Raw genomic sequence first — 15,232 nt, 5'->3', positions numbered from 1 at the left:
AAAATTGATTGATTGCAGGAAACAATTGCCTTGGCGTTTTTAAGTTGTCTAGGGAGTTTTGTGTTTACCTTAATACTACGTGTCTTTATAGAGCATATATTCAAGAGGATTTATATTTTATACATACACATAGTATTTATTTCTACAGCATTTTCTAGAATATTTATTTTTTATTTACATTTTTCTATACCTAAAAGATTTTTTTTTTATCTTTCAATAATTTTTTATATCCTAATTTCAATATGAAATCATGTTTTTATTTTATAGTTTCTAAAACTCAATTAATATTTTATTAAATTTTGTAAGGAAAATATTTGCATCAAACTAAATCATATTTAATTACATGATAAAATACGGTTTGGAATATATATATATATATATATATATATATATATATATATATAGTATATAAAAAAACAAATGTATTTATAAAATAATATTTTTGAAAATACTTATTCATATAAATTAAAATGATAAAACATTGAATGCAAAACTACATTGAAAAGTACATTAAAATTGTAATAGTATAAAAATTATAAAATGTAAACTCAACGTATACCACATGAGTTATCATACTAGCTAGTAGAATCAAAATATTTAAATATCCATTAATTACGACATTATTTAATTTATGTCTCTAACTTTACTTAACAAGTAGAAAACTTTGTTACTGTAAAAATGAAATTTATTTTCTTTAAATTTCATCTAATGACGTGTGTGATTATTTCGCATTTTGATTTTTTTAAAAAATTTACTTTATAGAGACGGTATTACCTTATTTAGCAACAACTTATTGTAATTTTCATGTCATTATTGTAAAAAATAATTATTTACTAAAAAAATATTAAGAGGGTGGTACAACAGAATATTATGTATCCTATGACCTAATTGCAAGTTTTCAAGATTTTGTTCATGGTTTTCATTTGCAAAAATAAAAAAATGAAGCCAAAACTAAAATGCATGGCATATATAGCTACCAAGAATTGGATTTATATTATTATTATTATAATTTGGGCTTGGGCTTGGGCTTGGCTTGGGCTTGGGTTTGGGTTTGGGTTGGGCTTCACTGAGTCTCCTCCGAATCCCAGGTGGGCTCCCCAGGCTTTGTATATCCCCATTCATGCCCTTTCCACTCTGGCAGTTGTTGAATCACAAGCTGCACATATCAAAACCAATTAAAAATATAATACTTCACATTTATATTTCAATTTATAAATTGTTTTCATTTATTTCTATATATACAGATTAATACAAAGTAAGAATATTTTATATTAAATATAAAGGAAAAATGCATAAAAAATTATAAAACATTTTTTTTACCTTTTACACATTCTTAATCTGTTCTTTAGATATATAGATTAATGTTTCACTTCTATATAAAAATAAATTATGATTGCATAAAGAAGTAGCAATAACAGAAATGAAATGAAATTGGTAACATGTTACTATGAAGAAAAGTGAATTATGTGATATGTTATAAGATATGTAAATTTTTAAAATGTAGTATTTATGTATAATTTTTAAAATGTAAAACACAGAATTACGTATAATTTCTAAAATATAAGACACGGTAAGATAGATCTATATATTATATAATTATGAATTATATAAATTAATAATAAAAATTTAAAATTGTATAAAATTATCAAAAATTTAATATTTATTTGAATTGAATATTTCACTGATATTGTTGTTGTATAAGTGTCAATGTCTAATACATGTATTCCACATACACGAGAACATTATGTTTTATGATTTATTTATTTTTGTAATTTATTAAGCAAAAGAGTAGTAGTGTTAAAGTTGAAGGGTGAAGAAGAATCACAAACCGCTCCTCTGGTATCTGCTTCACCAACAACTGTTTGACATGCTAATCTCCAGTTCTTTGGTTTCTGGTAAAAGGAAAAACCCACATAACAACCCTAATTAGTTCTCTTCTTACCAAACATAGATCATAGTAACAAAATCTCAAAAACAAATTTTCAATCTGAATCCCACTATCTGATACCTTCTTCAGTAGTTTTTTCTCTTTATCAGTGCGAGGGTTTAGAAGCTCCTGTCCTTCAAGAACCTAACAAGAAGTGCAAAGTAGAATCTTCAAGAATTATATTACCATATACTAAACAAATTATGGACTCAATTTCAAGGGATATGTAATGTTTTTCATATCTATAGCAATTTTGGATTCTCATATTTTCAATGGATATTCTGTGAGAAAATATAGTAAAAAACAGTTTTGAGAAAAGTTTTCTAAAACAATTCACAGGTTATGAGACTCGAGATCTACTTAGACTTGTGGGAGGTAAACTCGACTCGTAGACTTCGTCTCGAACTCGCGAGTTTGTACCGAATTAATCGAGTGAGTCTAAGTTTATATCAAATTTGTAAAAAAACGAATTTACTCACGAGTTGACTCGCCAGATACAGATTCGTAAATTCCAAGTGAACCCGCGAGTTTGATAACCTTCATACCAAACATGAAACACTTCTTAAAAGGTTATGATTATATAGCTCACCTCCACCATACATGTGCCACAAGTTCCACCCCCTGCACAATTCAACAGAGCTCTGGCCTGGAAAAGGTAACAAATTACCAAAAGCATATTCATTCACACCATAAAATGGGTGTTACAGAGCAAATTATCAGAGTTACAAAGAACAAAGAAATAGCAAAGTTGCTAGCATGCAAGTATATACTAAAAGAAAGTGTTTTGTGTGAAGTTGGTGAGGTTATTACGTAGGGTCCATAGAGCTCAATGTTGGAATCCATCATTATATTCCTAAGCTTCTGGCCGCCACAAGCAGAACGAAAGTGCATATCTGGTGTTCCATCAGGCAGCAGCACAGACTAACCAAACCAACCAACCCAGAAGAAACCACCAAAATCATTAGTGAGAAAAACTGAAAGATTAAAATGAATGTAGCATCATAATTGTTGAACTCACACTAACAAATACAAAGCCAACATAAGGTGGCTTGTTGGGGTCAGTGATGTCTAAGTCTAAGTCTAAGTCTGAGTCTGAGTCCCTCTCAGGAACTGTGCTAACAGCTCTGATTTTGGTTCTCAGAAAGGTAACACGCTTAGAGGCATAATGAGGTGTGTTGTTAGGCCTGAAGTTGTGGTGAGAAGGACGCAATGCTTGAGAAGTGAAATGGAGTTGGAGGAGTGACATCTGTGGTATTTTCAAAGCTTCTTGTTAAGTGTTAGGTTGAAGGGAATTTGAGTGTAGTAGAATGAATGGGGCTTGTCGTTTGTGGTTGTTTTTGTGATGATCTTATCTCATAGTGTTATCTGATAGTGTTTGCGTAGTTACAATAGCCTGCAATGGAACATGTATATAATATTGTGAAAGAAAAATGAACTAATAAAGGGATAAGGTAATGGCAAACAATGGTTGTGGTTGAGTTGGGCTTTCTGGATCGAATAAGGAATTTGGACAGGACTGCTTCTTCCTGGACACAGTGACTTCTATAAATTTTTGTATTTTTATATTTTAATTTACATCATTTAGAAGTTTTTTTTTTTTCATATTCATAATTAGTTTTTAGATAATGTAAGGCAGATTCTTCCTGCAGCAGGTCATTTTGGACTGCACCCAATATACGTGAAGGAAAAGATCAAAATATTCTTAATGAAATGAAAATTAGGGTTTAGATAAAATGTGCACCCAATCCACACCCAACCCATCAGTGTTGTTGCGAAAACTCTAATGTTTTTGGAACAAATCAAGGTTTCGCAACAATCTTCTTCGGTGACTTCGTCTCCTTCTCCAGTGGCTTCAATCCTTCTTCGCTAGCTTCGTTTGATGTTGTCACGGTACCTCAATGCTGCTTTCGAGTTTCGTTGTTGCCACAGTCACGAGAAGAATAAGAATGAAGGTGCTTGGGTTGCTCTTTGTTTAAGTTTCCAAGCTTCCGCGTGCTGCCTCATAGTGACCATCGAAAAATGAAGGGTGCACTGCTGTGTTGGGTGTGGGTTGGGTGCACATTTTACCTAAACCTTAATTTTCATTTCATTAATGGTCTTTTTCTTTATGTATATTGGGTGCAGTTCAAAATGATCTGGTGCGGGGAGAATCTACCATTATGTAAACTGGAAGCCTTTTTTTTACATTCATAACTAGCATTCGGATTACATAATCAAAAAGTGTTTTTTTTATACGAGATTAACTTCTAAATTATGTAATCTGAAAGTTTTTTTTAGATTCATGATTAATTTTCGGATTACACAATCTGAAAGTTTGTTCTGATATGAGATTAACTCCCAAATTATGTAATCCATAGTATATCCAAATTTATATAAAATATATTTTGAACTGATTATATGTTTTTTTTATGTAGGGTTTGCAAATTGGGGATTTATTACGAAAGTGATTTCTAGGTTGGGTCGGGGTTAATTTTTTTTATTTAAAATGTGATTGAAATAACATTGGGTTAAAATTATTTTTTCATTGTTTTGATGTTTCAGCATAATAAAATTGTTAGTTGTTAGAAAGTGGTTCAAGTTAGAATTATAGTACAACTTGAACGTTTCCACCAGGTAGAAGTAAAAATGTTTGACGAATAGAAGATATTGTATTGAAGTATTTATATGAAGTAGACTCTTAAGTCTGGTTTAGGTAACTTCCACAAATTTAAAATTATCTTTTATTCCATTCTACTCATTTTGCTGACCACTTTCCTTACCAAATTCAAATGACCGTGTCATGAAAACTTGGTGAAATTGGTAGATCTCACATATTTAAATAATTTTTTTTATAAAAAAAATGATATTTATACAAATAAAAAGTTACACAAAATCTATAAAAATTCAATCATTTGACTAATTAATTGAAATCATACTATTTTCAATGCAATATTTTTTAATATTTTAATATTTTAAAATTTCAATTCACTTACTAAACTTTGTTTGATAGACTTTATTAAATACTATACTTTTTTTAAATATTTTTCTTAAAAATAGTTTACAATCTGAGTTGAATAAATCTCTGTGACATCTAAGTCAATAATAATAGTCTATGCATTCATTCTGTTTAATAGTTATAAAGGAAATTATTAAACTATGAAAAAGTTGAATGAGTAAAACAATAAATTGTACCGTATACAACAATTCACATTGTTGTTAGACTAAGATAAAAGTAATTATATAAATTTTTTTTATTGTTGTTAAATATTTTAGGGTTTTCAGATCAGTAATTTAAATTTTTTTAAGATATATAAATAATTTAAAACTTACGTATTAATGTTTTTTTATGATAAAAAAATTGAACGTGGGTAACAATATTTATGAAAATTAACTTAAATATTGGGCTAAAAAATATATGAAATAAAGAAAAAGAAAATTGAAATTGGAAAGGAATAATGAGGGCGAGGAAGAAGTGGTAGTGGCGGTTTTGTTACGGCTAAAGCCTAAAACCCTCTTCAGATAAAGGGCTTCAACGATGGCCCAAATTTCAAAGTTTCGGAACTTTCTTCTTCTCCCTCGTCATTCTTCTTCTCCCCTCTCTCTCTCAAAACCCTCCAACTTCCAATTCCGTTCTCTCCTAACCGTTATCGCCTCCTCCAAACGACACCGTACCGTCCCTCCTCTCCGCCGGAAAAGCACGACGCCGAGACCGATGGAAGTCAAGGAGTCCAACTTCAACCGGAAAAGGGCGGAGGGCGGAGACAGCAACGACGTTTCCAGGAAGAATCTCCAACTCAAAGTTCGCAAGCTCAACCCAATCAATACCATCTCATATGTTCAGGTATCTTACTTCCTCTCTAAATTTCCCTTCCTCTCACTAGACGGTTACCTATAGCCTATTACCATAGCTCGAACACGTCTCTTAAATGTAGCCTATTACCATAGCTCGAACACGTCTCTTAAATGTTGTGTACAGTGCAAACAACACACTCATAACAGACATGTATCGATGAAGCATAAAATTCAAAAGTTATTGAAAAATATATTTTTTATAAATTTTTTATTGTTAATTTATATAATTTATAATTATATAATATATGGATATCTGTTATCTATCTAGTGACTATAGGTTATCTCAGTATCCTTGTGTATCAGTGTTCATGTTTCATAGCCTGTTACACTTTTGTTATCCTCTGCTTTCAATCACAGATATTGGGAACTGGAATGGATACTCAGGATACGTCTCCTTCAGTCCTGCTTTTCTTTGACAATCAAAGGTTTATATTCAATGCTGGGGAGGTAACTCCAAACTATAATTCCTCTTTCTTTCAGCGTTCCAATTGCATTCAGTTATTCTCTTCATGTTGTCATCTGCTTTCCCATCTCTGCGTGGAGGCTTACGTTTTGTATTTAATCTTCAATTCAGGGATTGCAAAGGTTTTGCACAGAGCATAAGATTAAGTTATCAAAGGTATCATATATCTTTAGCTTCATCTCATCAAAATATAGTTTGTTTCTTTTCTTACTTTTGTTCATCTTTCTTCAGATAGATCACATATTTCTTTCTCGCGTCTGCTCTGAGACTGCTGGTGGCCTTCCAGGTCTGTATTGGACTGTCAATGGCCTTGCGGTTTTAGTCATGATCCGTGTTATGTATTGCATAACATGTGCTTTTTTTCTTTAATGATTTAGTACTTTCTTTGACGTGTGTAAATGGCTTCTTCATTGCTGGTTAGATTGGTGATTCAACTAGAGGGAGTACTCATAGTTTTTCTTAACTCACAGGTTTACTGCTTACTTTGGCCGGCATCGGAGAAGAAGGGTTGTCTGTAAGTTGCATTTAGCTTCGTATGATCTTTTAATTTCTTCATATATATTTTTTATAGTAAATGGTTTCTTTTAATTTGTAGCTTAATATATGGGGTCCGTCAGACCTTAAGTATTTAGTAGATGCCATGAGATCTTTTATTCCCAGTGCTGCCATGGTTCACACAAAGAGCTTTGGGCCTGTCTTCAACACCGATGGATCCACTTTGCCACGTCAAAGCAAGCTTTTGGACCCCATTGTTCTTATTAATGATGAGGTGGTCAAAATTTCAGCCATTATCCTACAACCAAATTACATTGAAGGTCAGTATCTGACAACTTCAGAAAGCTCTTCAGAAAAGAGGATGGACCATAGTCCAGATACCCTTGATTCTCCCAATGGCAGAAAACTACCTGCTGCAAAACCTGGTGATATGTCTGTAGTATATGTTTGTGAACTGCCTGAAATAAAGGGAAAATTTGATCCAGAGAAAGCTAAGGCCCTTGGGCTGAAACCTGGGCCCAAGTATCGGGAACTGCAACTTGGTAACTCGGTGAAATCTGATCACCAGAATATCATGGTTAGTCTCAAAACTCCACATTATTTATCTAAAGCAGAGTAGAAGCAATTTAGAAAAATTATTAGAATTTGGGGCACAGATTACAATCTGTCCAACACATGCTTTAGTTTATTTTAATTTGATGTTGGGCTTCCATACATTGAAAAAGTAACTGCTTTTCTGCTACAACCTACAATAGGTTCATCCAAGTGATGTCCTGGGTCCTTCTGTTCCTGGTCCCATTGTACTTCTTGTCGATTGCCCAACAGAATCCCATTCGGAAGCGTTATTGTCTGAACAATCACTTGCTAGTTATTGTGATCAAACAAACAACCTAGCACAGGCTAGTAAGATTGTCACTTGTATAATTCATCTAACTCCTGCATCTGTTGTGAGTTGTTCAAACTACCAAAAATGGATGAACAAATTCAGTTCCGCACAACATATCATGGCTGGACATGAAAAGTAAGATGCTTGTCTTTCTGGAGATTCTGTTTTCTGGTTCTCCTACCTCCATTATCAGTGATTAAACCTGGTTGCTCGTTCTCTTTGCAGGAAGAATGTAGAGATTCCTATTTTGAAAGCTAGTGCAAGAATTGCAACACGACTTAATTACTTGTGTCCTCAGTTCTTTCCAGCTCCAGGAAGTTGGTCCGTTCCTAATCATAGCTCAAAAATTGGCTCTCTTGCTTCAAGTGAGGTTTGTCTCATGATAGAAGATGAAATTTGTTTTACTAGACGAAGGTTATTTGGACATATACGAGTCAAATTAATTTGTTTGATTTGATTCCTTTGCAGTGTTCTTTTTCAGAGCTTTCTGAAGTAATTTCTGCTGAAAATCTTCTTAAGGTATGAAAGATTGATGTGGTCTGGCCACCTGGCTGTTTAACTTATTTGTTCTTGTAGAATTCAAAATAAAGCCTTTTGAGTTTGATAAACTAACTACTAACTACCGGCTCAAATAACTTTTTAAATAAACATTTACGGTGGTCCAACTTTTTGTCTTCAAAATTTTAAGGTTTTTTGGATGCTTTAGAAAGAGCATAAAATGACATTCTTCTTGTCAAGTCCTTGGAGAAAGTAGTTCATCATGGACCTGTTATTGCGAAATTTATAATAAATGTATTGAAGGAAGTTTGTAAGACTCCAATTTTTTTATGTGAAATCATTAGCACTTTCTTATCAAAGAATCTCACCTATCCTTTTTAATCGTTATCTATGATTTGACATAATTGTCTCAACGGAGCTTCTCTTAATCTTCTGACATGACCAAATCACCTTAGGAGAGTTGTTAGATCTTTTCCTTGATAGTGCTATTCCAATTATCCCTCAGATACATTTGTCAGCAGTGGTCACGTTAGGACTATAGTTACAATTAATTGATTTCTATCTTCCGTTTGCCAAGTTCATATATTGATAGATATACCACTCTCTGCTATACAGTTTACTTTGCGTCCTTATGCTCATCTTGGGTTGGATAGATCTTGTATTCCTACAAAGGTGTCTTCCTCAGAAATCATTGATGATTTACTGTCAGAGATTCCAGAGGTTTCCGAAGCAGCTAATCATGTAAGTCAGCTATGGCAAGAATGTAGTCAGACAAAGGACGACTTAATTCCTGTGGTGGATCATAAGATGATGGTTGAGGAACCATGGCTATGTGCAAATAGTATTCCTGCTTGTCTGGATAATATAAGGAGAGATGATTTGGAGATAGTTCTTCTTGGAACTGGTTCATCCCAGCCATCAAAGTACCGAAATGTGAGCTCAATATATATAAATCTTTTTTCAAAAGGAGGTTTGCTCATGGATTGCGGTGAAGGAACCTTGGGACAACTTAAAAGAAGGTAAGTCTATCCATATACTTAACATTCATTCTTCTTTTAATATGAACTATTGGTTGATGTATCCCTTGGAAACAGATATGGTGTTACTGGTGCTGATGATGCTGTGAGAACTTTAAAGTGCATTTGGATTTCACATATTCATGCTGATCACCATACAGGCTTGGCTAGGATTCTTGCTCTGCGCCGTGATTTGTTGAAGGGGGTGCCTCATGAACCAGTGGTTGTTGTTGGACCGAGGCAGCTTAAGAGATATTTAGATGCATACCAAAGACTTGAAGATTTAGATATGCTGTTTCTTGACTGCAAGCACACAACAGCAGCTTCATTGGATGCTTTTGAGGATGATTCCCAAGGAAATTCAGTTGATTCTCAGACTCTGAACAACAAGAATGGGGACGTAATTGCATCAAATGTTGATTCAACTTTGTTTGCTAGAGGATCCCGTATGCAAAGCTGTTTTAGAAGACCAGGTAGTCCTGTTGACAAAGATGTAGTTTATCCTATCCTAAAGAAACTTAAGGAGGTAATCCAGGAAGCTGGTCTAAAGGCCTTGATTAGTTTCCCCGTTGTTCATTGCCCACAGGCATTTGGTGTTGTTTTAAAAGCAGAAGAGAAGACTAACAGTGTTGGAAAACTGATACCTGGCTGGAAGATTGTATATTCTGGTGACACAAGGCCCTGCCCAGAGCTAGTAGAAGCATCTCGTGGTGCAACAGTTCTTATACACGAGGCAAGTAATTTCTTGATCTTGTTTTAGCTTTAAACGATTATTTGGCATTTGCGGGAAATATCATAAATGATGAGGAATGAGATCACTGTAGGAATTTGATACTGTGTATAAGCCACTACCGGAGAAGTATGCTGTCTTAAGTATTCTACTATTCCCTTGTTAAAGGTTAGGTGGTTGTAGTCGATTTCAAACATCAGCGATCCTAGTCATATTTCTGATCCAACAATGATAAACAAAACAAGCCAAAAATCTAGAAGCTTTTGGCCCCATGTTAAATCTTTGGCCAAACCAAAAGCCTTTCTCATTAATTAACTCTACCCTGTAGTTCCAACGCCTAGTTCTGTTTCTCAAGCTTGGATACTCTCTTAGAATAGAATTTGTATCCTTGTTTATTCTTATACAGTAAGTTACATAAGTGTTTTTTTGATCTAGAAGATTACATGTTTCTTTGATCTTTTTTATATATGAAAGTGATACTCTTATATATGATATTCTTACTTCAATTCATTCTGCAATGAATTCTTTAATCCCTAACCTAATAACTAGTGAGGCTGCGGTTAACTTGTGTCTTTTAATTGTTGCAGGCGACTTTTGAGGATGCAATGGTAGATGAGGCTATAGCAAGAAATCACAGCACCACAAACGAAGCCATAGAAATGGGACAATCTGCTAATGCATATCGAACCATACTTACCCATTTCAGCCAAAGATATCCTAAAATTCCTGTGTTCGATGAAACACACATGCATAAAACATGTATTGCATTTGACATGATGAGCATCAATGTAGCTGATTTGTCCGTGCTTCCCAAGGTTCTTCCATATTTGAAATTGCTATTCAGAAATGAAATGATGGTTGACGAGTCAGATGATGTAGTCGAAGCTGTGAATTCAGCTTCTTGACAAAATGACCCCATTCATTGTTTTATTCTTTTTTATACTTTTTTAATTATGAGTATACACATATGACAGGCCATACAAATATGGTAGCATTTGTGGTTGGATTGCCCATGCACCCAACTTCATTTTGTTTAGGGAGTAGGAACTGAGTCATTTGTTGAAACATGTGCCATAGACAATTATTTGTTCAACTTCATTTAGCATTGTATTTAACGAAATCTATTGTTTTGCCTCCATTCCATCCATTGACAAGCTCTTTATTCTCTCAATCTGATTTTCATTTTTCCCACTGATTCCTCTTCAGCAGAAGTAATATTAAAAATTGGTATTGTCTTAAATGGGACATCTGTTTGACATTTTCCTTTTTAATTACTATGCGAAAATATTTATATGGAATCAATATTTTTATTGATAAAATAAAATACGAATCAGACTATTAATTATTATTATTATTAGATTTGAGCAAATTTGTGTTTCATTTTTCTTTATTTAGATTTTAACTTCTTTAGTTTTTATATTTATTTATTTATTTTACTACTTTTACCATTAACAGATAAGTCCTTGTGTTTTTCATTCATATATCCTTATGATTTTAACTCAATAAGTTATTGGTTCATAAGAAATCATAAACCTAAACAAAACAAAAATACTCACTTTCAAAATTAAATTGAAAAATTCAAAACTCAACTTTGAGAAAATTATTAGAATTAAAATTGTAGTTAGTATATGGTATTCTCATATAAAAAATGGTTTTCAAATGGTTAAATTCTTACTGTAAAAAAACAATTTTTCCCCATATTTCTTTTTCTATATTGAGAAAAAGTATCCATTATGAAAGGTTATAAAACACCAAAAAAATTGATAATTAATGGCATCAATTGAATAATAAAGAAGTTTAAAAAATTATATTCCATAGAGATATATCCTTTATTACTCCTACCAAAAAAATTGCTCCTTGCCTAATCTAGTTGTTTTTTTATGTTAAGAAAATCATTAATTAGTTTAATTTACGTTTTAATTAAATATTTTATTATTAAAAATAAACTCTCAAGTAATTAATTGTTTGTGAAAAAAAAGTGCTATTTATTCTTATTATAGTATGTTGTAATTTTTGGGAGGATGAATGTGGAAGATGAGTTTCATTTTGAGGAGACAAATTATGCGGGGCGAACGGTAGTTGCGTCGGTGAAATTGTCCCAATCAACAACACTCATCTCATTCTGTGGTCCAACCACAACTACATTGCAGTTACTCTCTCTCTGTAACTTTTTTCCCATCTCGTCTCAACAACCATGGATATACCCGATGAAAACGACGCTACCACTTCCAACAAAACTTCCAAAAAACCCATATGTGTGTTCTTCACTTGCATTTGCTTATAATTAATTCTCTTTTAATTTGTTTTTATTTTGTGTTAACCAAGTCTATGTAAATTTCATATGCAGCTTGAAGCAATGGTACATTCAAAAAATAAAAAAGTAACAATTGGCCAAACCTTTGTTATGATGCTTTGTTTGGAATTAGAATTAAACATTTTTCAACGCTTTGTTTAGTTATTTGTACCCAATTGCTCAAATGCTAACTTTGCACCAAAATCTGGCAATTTCATGTACAAATTTGTGTTTGAAGTAATTGTTGCTAATAATCTTTATTTTGTTTTCTTGTAGATACAGAATTCTCGCAACAAGATCTTCCTGCATGGAAACCAATTCTAACACCGGGATGGGTACGGCGTTCAACGCAAACTTGCCCAGTTCTGATTTGCAAATGTTCTTCTAACAATTGATTGGCGATTTTATATTTGTTTTCTCAGGTTATTGCCACATTTTTTGTCGTTGGAGTCATATTCATCCCCATTGGTCTTGCTACTGTGTTTTCATCAGAGAGTGTAACATCTCGTATAATATAACATACTTACATAGTGTGAAATGGATTTGGTGCCGAAGCTGAATGTTTGATTGATACATTAAGAAATACTGATGCATGCAGGTGGAGGAAGTTGTATTACAATATGATGAGAGTTGCCTTCCTACCTCACATGCCAACGATGCAGTGGCATATATTCAAAGCGATTCCACCAACAAGACCTGCGTCACCAAATGGACTGTTAGTACACTTTTTCTGCAATAAGACATGTTCAATTTTGTGGAACAAACTTCTCTAACCTATTTGGCACCAGAGAGTTTTTTTCTTTTCCTTTACAATTTTCCTGTTTACAATTCCTCCTTTGATTTAAACAGTTTTGTTTTAAGTTTACAGGTTGAGCATAGAATGGAAGCTCCTGTTTATGTCTATTATCAGCTAGATAACTACTATCAGAACCATCGCAGGTATTGTATGTACATTTTGCAGAAAAATCTTCTTCCTTATTTCTGTATAAAATTTCATACAAGGCCTTATTTCGGCATAATTGAAATTTCTAGAAACTCGTATGTATAATCATCTCCATTCAGTGAGAGTGTTCAAATCAGCAAGAGCTCGTTGCAGGAAAAGTTATTAGCAGCATGTTCTTTATTGATTAATATTTTTCTCAAAAGTGAATGAGGAATTCATTATGATGACATGGTTTTGGGTGATTGTTGAAGATATGTGAAGAGTAGAAACGACAAGCAACTTTGGAGCAAGGCAAATGAGGGGGAAACACTCAATTGTTATCCTGAAGACAAGACAAATGAAAAAGAGACAATTGTTCCCTGCGGCCTCATTGCATGGAGTATGTTCAATGACACATACAAATTTGTGTCCAACAACAAGAACTTGACGGTCAACAGAAAGAACATTGCATGGGGGAGTGACCGAAGGTCCAGATTTGGGTCTGATGTTTATCCTAAAAATTTTCAGAACAGAGATTTGATTGGGGGTGGACGCCTCAATGAGAGTATACCCGTAAATGCATATATTTACTCCTTTTAATTATTACCTTGCTTTGCATTTTTCCTTTTCTTTAACCTGTGTGTTATGTTATGGCATGCATTCTTGCATGCACCAGTTGAACGAGCAAGAGGATCTCATAGTTTGGATGCGAACTGCTGCACTACCCACATTCAGAAAACTATATGGGAAGATAGAGGTTGACCTTGAAATGAAAGATGAGATAGAAATAGTAATAGAAAACAATTATAACACATACATGTTTGGAGGGACAAAGAAGGTGGTCCTCTCAACCACATCTCTGATGGGAGGAAGAAATCCCTTTGTGGGGACCGCATACCTTTCCGTTGGTGGTCTATCCTTGTTCTGTACTATAATCTTCATACTTCTCTATGTCATCAAGCCAAGGTAATAATATCATATGCCCCCATCATCTGTTATAGTTTATATGGATCTACCCTTATTTTAGTTATGTGCAAAGATCATGATTTTGCACTAGCAGTTTCCAATTATACCACAAACTGGTAATTTTCAAACTTGATTTTTGGTGATGTTAATTGCAGACCTATTGGGGATCCATCCTACTTGTCTTGGAACAAAAATCCAGTGGGTATCAAATGACAAGCCATGATTCATCTTTCACTCTGGGACGAGGCTTCTTTGTTTGCTCTTGATTACTTTACCAACTTGAAGCTCAGTGTACATAAACGTTTCTCTTTCTTTTTTATAATTTCGCTCTGTTCATACTTCTGTTGAAAAACAGGGTTACAGGTACTTTAGATTTGAGTAACGAGGTAAGCATGGCCCTAATACTAGTTTTTTTTTTTATATATAAATAAAGGACCAAGCTTAAATTTTAGTAAAACATTGATTATATTTTGTATATGTAATGATTTAGCAGAAGGACAGTTATGAGAATTAAATAACGAGTGAAGTAGTTTGATATTTAGTCTATTCAATATGGAATAAATATGCGAAAATGAGTTAAATATTATAATTTCTCATTAACAGATCAAAATCCATGGGCAGTCTATACTTTGACATAGAAACTAATTTTCATTTAAAAATCTATTATATTACAAATTAATAATGTTTATAAATATAATATTATCTCGTGATAGATTAGTTGTTTAACAATACTTCCATTTTCAAACTTAAAAAAAAAAAACAAGGAGTGCCAGCCAAAAAAGTACACAACAGAGAAAATGACCAACAAGTTTCATGATCAAGATACACCCACCCCCAGTTAACTGGTTGAAGTTCCAGGCTAATGATGATAGATACTCTGTTGTGGTAAATTTTATGTCAGTGACAGTGGGTGAATTTTCCTGTAAAAGCAAGAGGGTCTTACAAAAAAATTGTGGAATGTATATGGACTTCCACAACCACTGCCATCTATTTGTGTTTCTGCACATTTATTTGTTCTTTTCCTCTGCAATTGCCTAACCAAATTTAAGTGAAAATTATGATGTCAAATTCCAGACAGTTTGGTGAGGCATTTTATGATGGGAACTTGAAGGAATTCCTATAATAGAACATCCAATTAATGTCATAGGTGAGGTGACTCAGCACAAAGTTTCGAGAAAAAAGCATATGTCCTTCTCTCTTAATTC

At 33.3% G+C, this 15,232-nt stretch overlaps 3 protein-coding genes across 6 annotated transcripts; 2 read left to right on the top strand and 1 right to left on the bottom strand.

Annotated features, from left to right (window-relative positions):
• Positions 1 to 810: 810 nt before the first annotated feature.
• On the bottom strand, positions 811 to 3,501 carry PNSB3 (NDH-dependent cyclic electron flow 1). The gene is made up of 6 exons (XM_068644718.2): positions 2,946 to 3,501; positions 2,738 to 2,848; positions 2,517 to 2,573; positions 2,009 to 2,071; positions 1,830 to 1,892; positions 811 to 1,156 (listed from the first exon to the last, which is right to left on the bottom strand). The coding sequence occupies exons 1-6, from the start codon at positions 3,171 to 3,173 to the stop codon at positions 1,064 to 1,066; spliced, it is 615 nt and encodes a 204-aa protein (XP_068500819.2). The 5' UTR covers positions 3,174 to 3,501; the 3' UTR covers positions 811 to 1,063.
• Positions 3,502 to 5,328: 1,827 nt separating this feature from the next.
• On the top strand, positions 5,329 to 10,982 carry TRZ4 (tRNAse Z4). Of its 3 annotated transcripts, none has more exons than XR_016520928.1 (12): positions 5,329 to 5,747; positions 6,116 to 6,205; positions 6,333 to 6,377; positions 6,453 to 6,507; positions 6,692 to 6,735; positions 6,817 to 7,293; positions 7,472 to 7,737; positions 7,828 to 7,967; positions 8,071 to 8,121; positions 8,716 to 9,119; positions 9,195 to 9,849; positions 10,434 to 10,982. XR_016520928.1 is itself a non-coding variant. In XM_068644717.2 (12 exons), the coding sequence occupies exons 1-12, from the start codon at positions 5,442 to 5,444 to the stop codon at positions 10,749 to 10,751; spliced, it is 2,856 nt and encodes a 951-aa protein (XP_068500818.2). In that variant the 5' UTR covers positions 5,329 to 5,441; the 3' UTR covers positions 10,752 to 10,982. The 3 variants fall into 3 exon arrangements, 2 of the variants coding, with proteins under 2 accessions (XP_068500818.2, XP_090158356.1); XM_068644717.2 differs by having other exon boundaries at positions 7,828 to 7,972; XM_090302230.1 differs by lacking the exon at positions 6,453 to 6,507 and having other exon boundaries at positions 5,353 to 5,747; positions 7,828 to 7,972.
• Positions 10,983 to 11,861: 879 nt separating this feature from the next.
• LOC137835951 (ALA-interacting subunit 5) lies at positions 11,862 to 14,478 on the top strand. Of its 2 annotated transcripts, XM_068644715.2 has the most exons (8): positions 11,862 to 12,101; positions 12,416 to 12,474; positions 12,562 to 12,636; positions 12,738 to 12,854; positions 13,008 to 13,078; positions 13,334 to 13,634; positions 13,738 to 14,027; positions 14,183 to 14,478. In XM_068644715.2, exons 1-8 carry the CDS (start codon positions 12,041 to 12,043, stop codon positions 14,238 to 14,240), a joined length of 1,032 nt encoding a protein of 343 aa, XP_068500816.1. In that variant the 5' UTR covers positions 11,862 to 12,040; the 3' UTR covers positions 14,241 to 14,478. The 2 variants fall into 2 exon arrangements, with proteins under 2 accessions (XP_068500816.1, XP_068500817.2); XM_068644716.2 differs by lacking the exons at positions 11,862 to 12,101; positions 12,416 to 12,474; positions 12,562 to 12,636 and having other exon boundaries at positions 12,765 to 12,854; positions 13,001 to 13,078; positions 14,183 to 14,427.
• The last annotated feature ends 754 nt before the right edge of the window (positions 14,479 to 15,232 follow it).

This window comes from Phaseolus vulgaris, chromosome 5, assembly GCF_051622355.1.
Source record: "Phaseolus vulgaris cultivar YP4 chromosome 5, ASM5162235v1, whole genome shotgun sequence".
Classification (NCBI taxonomy): Eukaryota; Viridiplantae; Streptophyta; class Magnoliopsida; order Fabales; family Fabaceae; genus Phaseolus; species Phaseolus vulgaris.
The sequence above is the reverse complement of the archived record's forward strand: the minus strand, read 5'-3'. Positions and strand labels throughout refer to the sequence as shown.

Excerpts from the sequence above, each read along its gene's own strand:
- TRZ4 (XM_068644717.2), top strand. The coding sequence starts at position 5,442 with ATGGCCCAAATTTCAAAGTTTCGGAACTTTCTTCTTCTCCCTCGTCAT. Across the intron at positions 6,206-6,332 it reads TTATATTCAATGCTGGGGAG|GGATTGCAAAGGTTTTGCAC; the intron begins GTAACTCCAAAC and ends TCTTCAATTCAG. Across the intron at positions 6,378-6,452 it reads ATAAGATTAAGTTATCAAAG|ATAGATCACATATTTCTTTC; the intron begins GTATCATATATC and ends ATCTTTCTTCAG.
- PNSB3 (XM_068644718.2), bottom strand. The coding sequence starts at position 3,173 with ATGTCACTCCTCCAACTCCATTTCACTTCTCAAGCATTGCGTCCTTCT. Across the intron at positions 2,849-2,945 it reads TTGGCTTTGTATTTGTTAGT|TCTGTGCTGCTGCCTGATGG; the intron begins GTGAGTTCAACA and ends TGGTTTGGTTAG. Across the intron at positions 2,574-2,737 it reads TTGAGCTCTATGGACCCTAC|GCCAGAGCTCTGTTGAATTG; the intron begins GTAATAACCTCA and ends TACCTTTTCCAG.
- LOC137835951 (XM_068644715.2), top strand. The coding sequence starts at position 12,041 with ATGGATATACCCGATGAAAACGACGCTACCACTTCCAACAAAACTTCC. Across the intron at positions 12,637-12,737 it reads CTGTGTTTTCATCAGAGAGT|GTGGAGGAAGTTGTATTACA; the intron begins GTAACATCTCGT and ends TGATGCATGCAG. Across the intron at positions 12,855-13,007 it reads CCTGCGTCACCAAATGGACT|GTTGAGCATAGAATGGAAGC; the intron begins GTTAGTACACTT and ends TTAAGTTTACAG.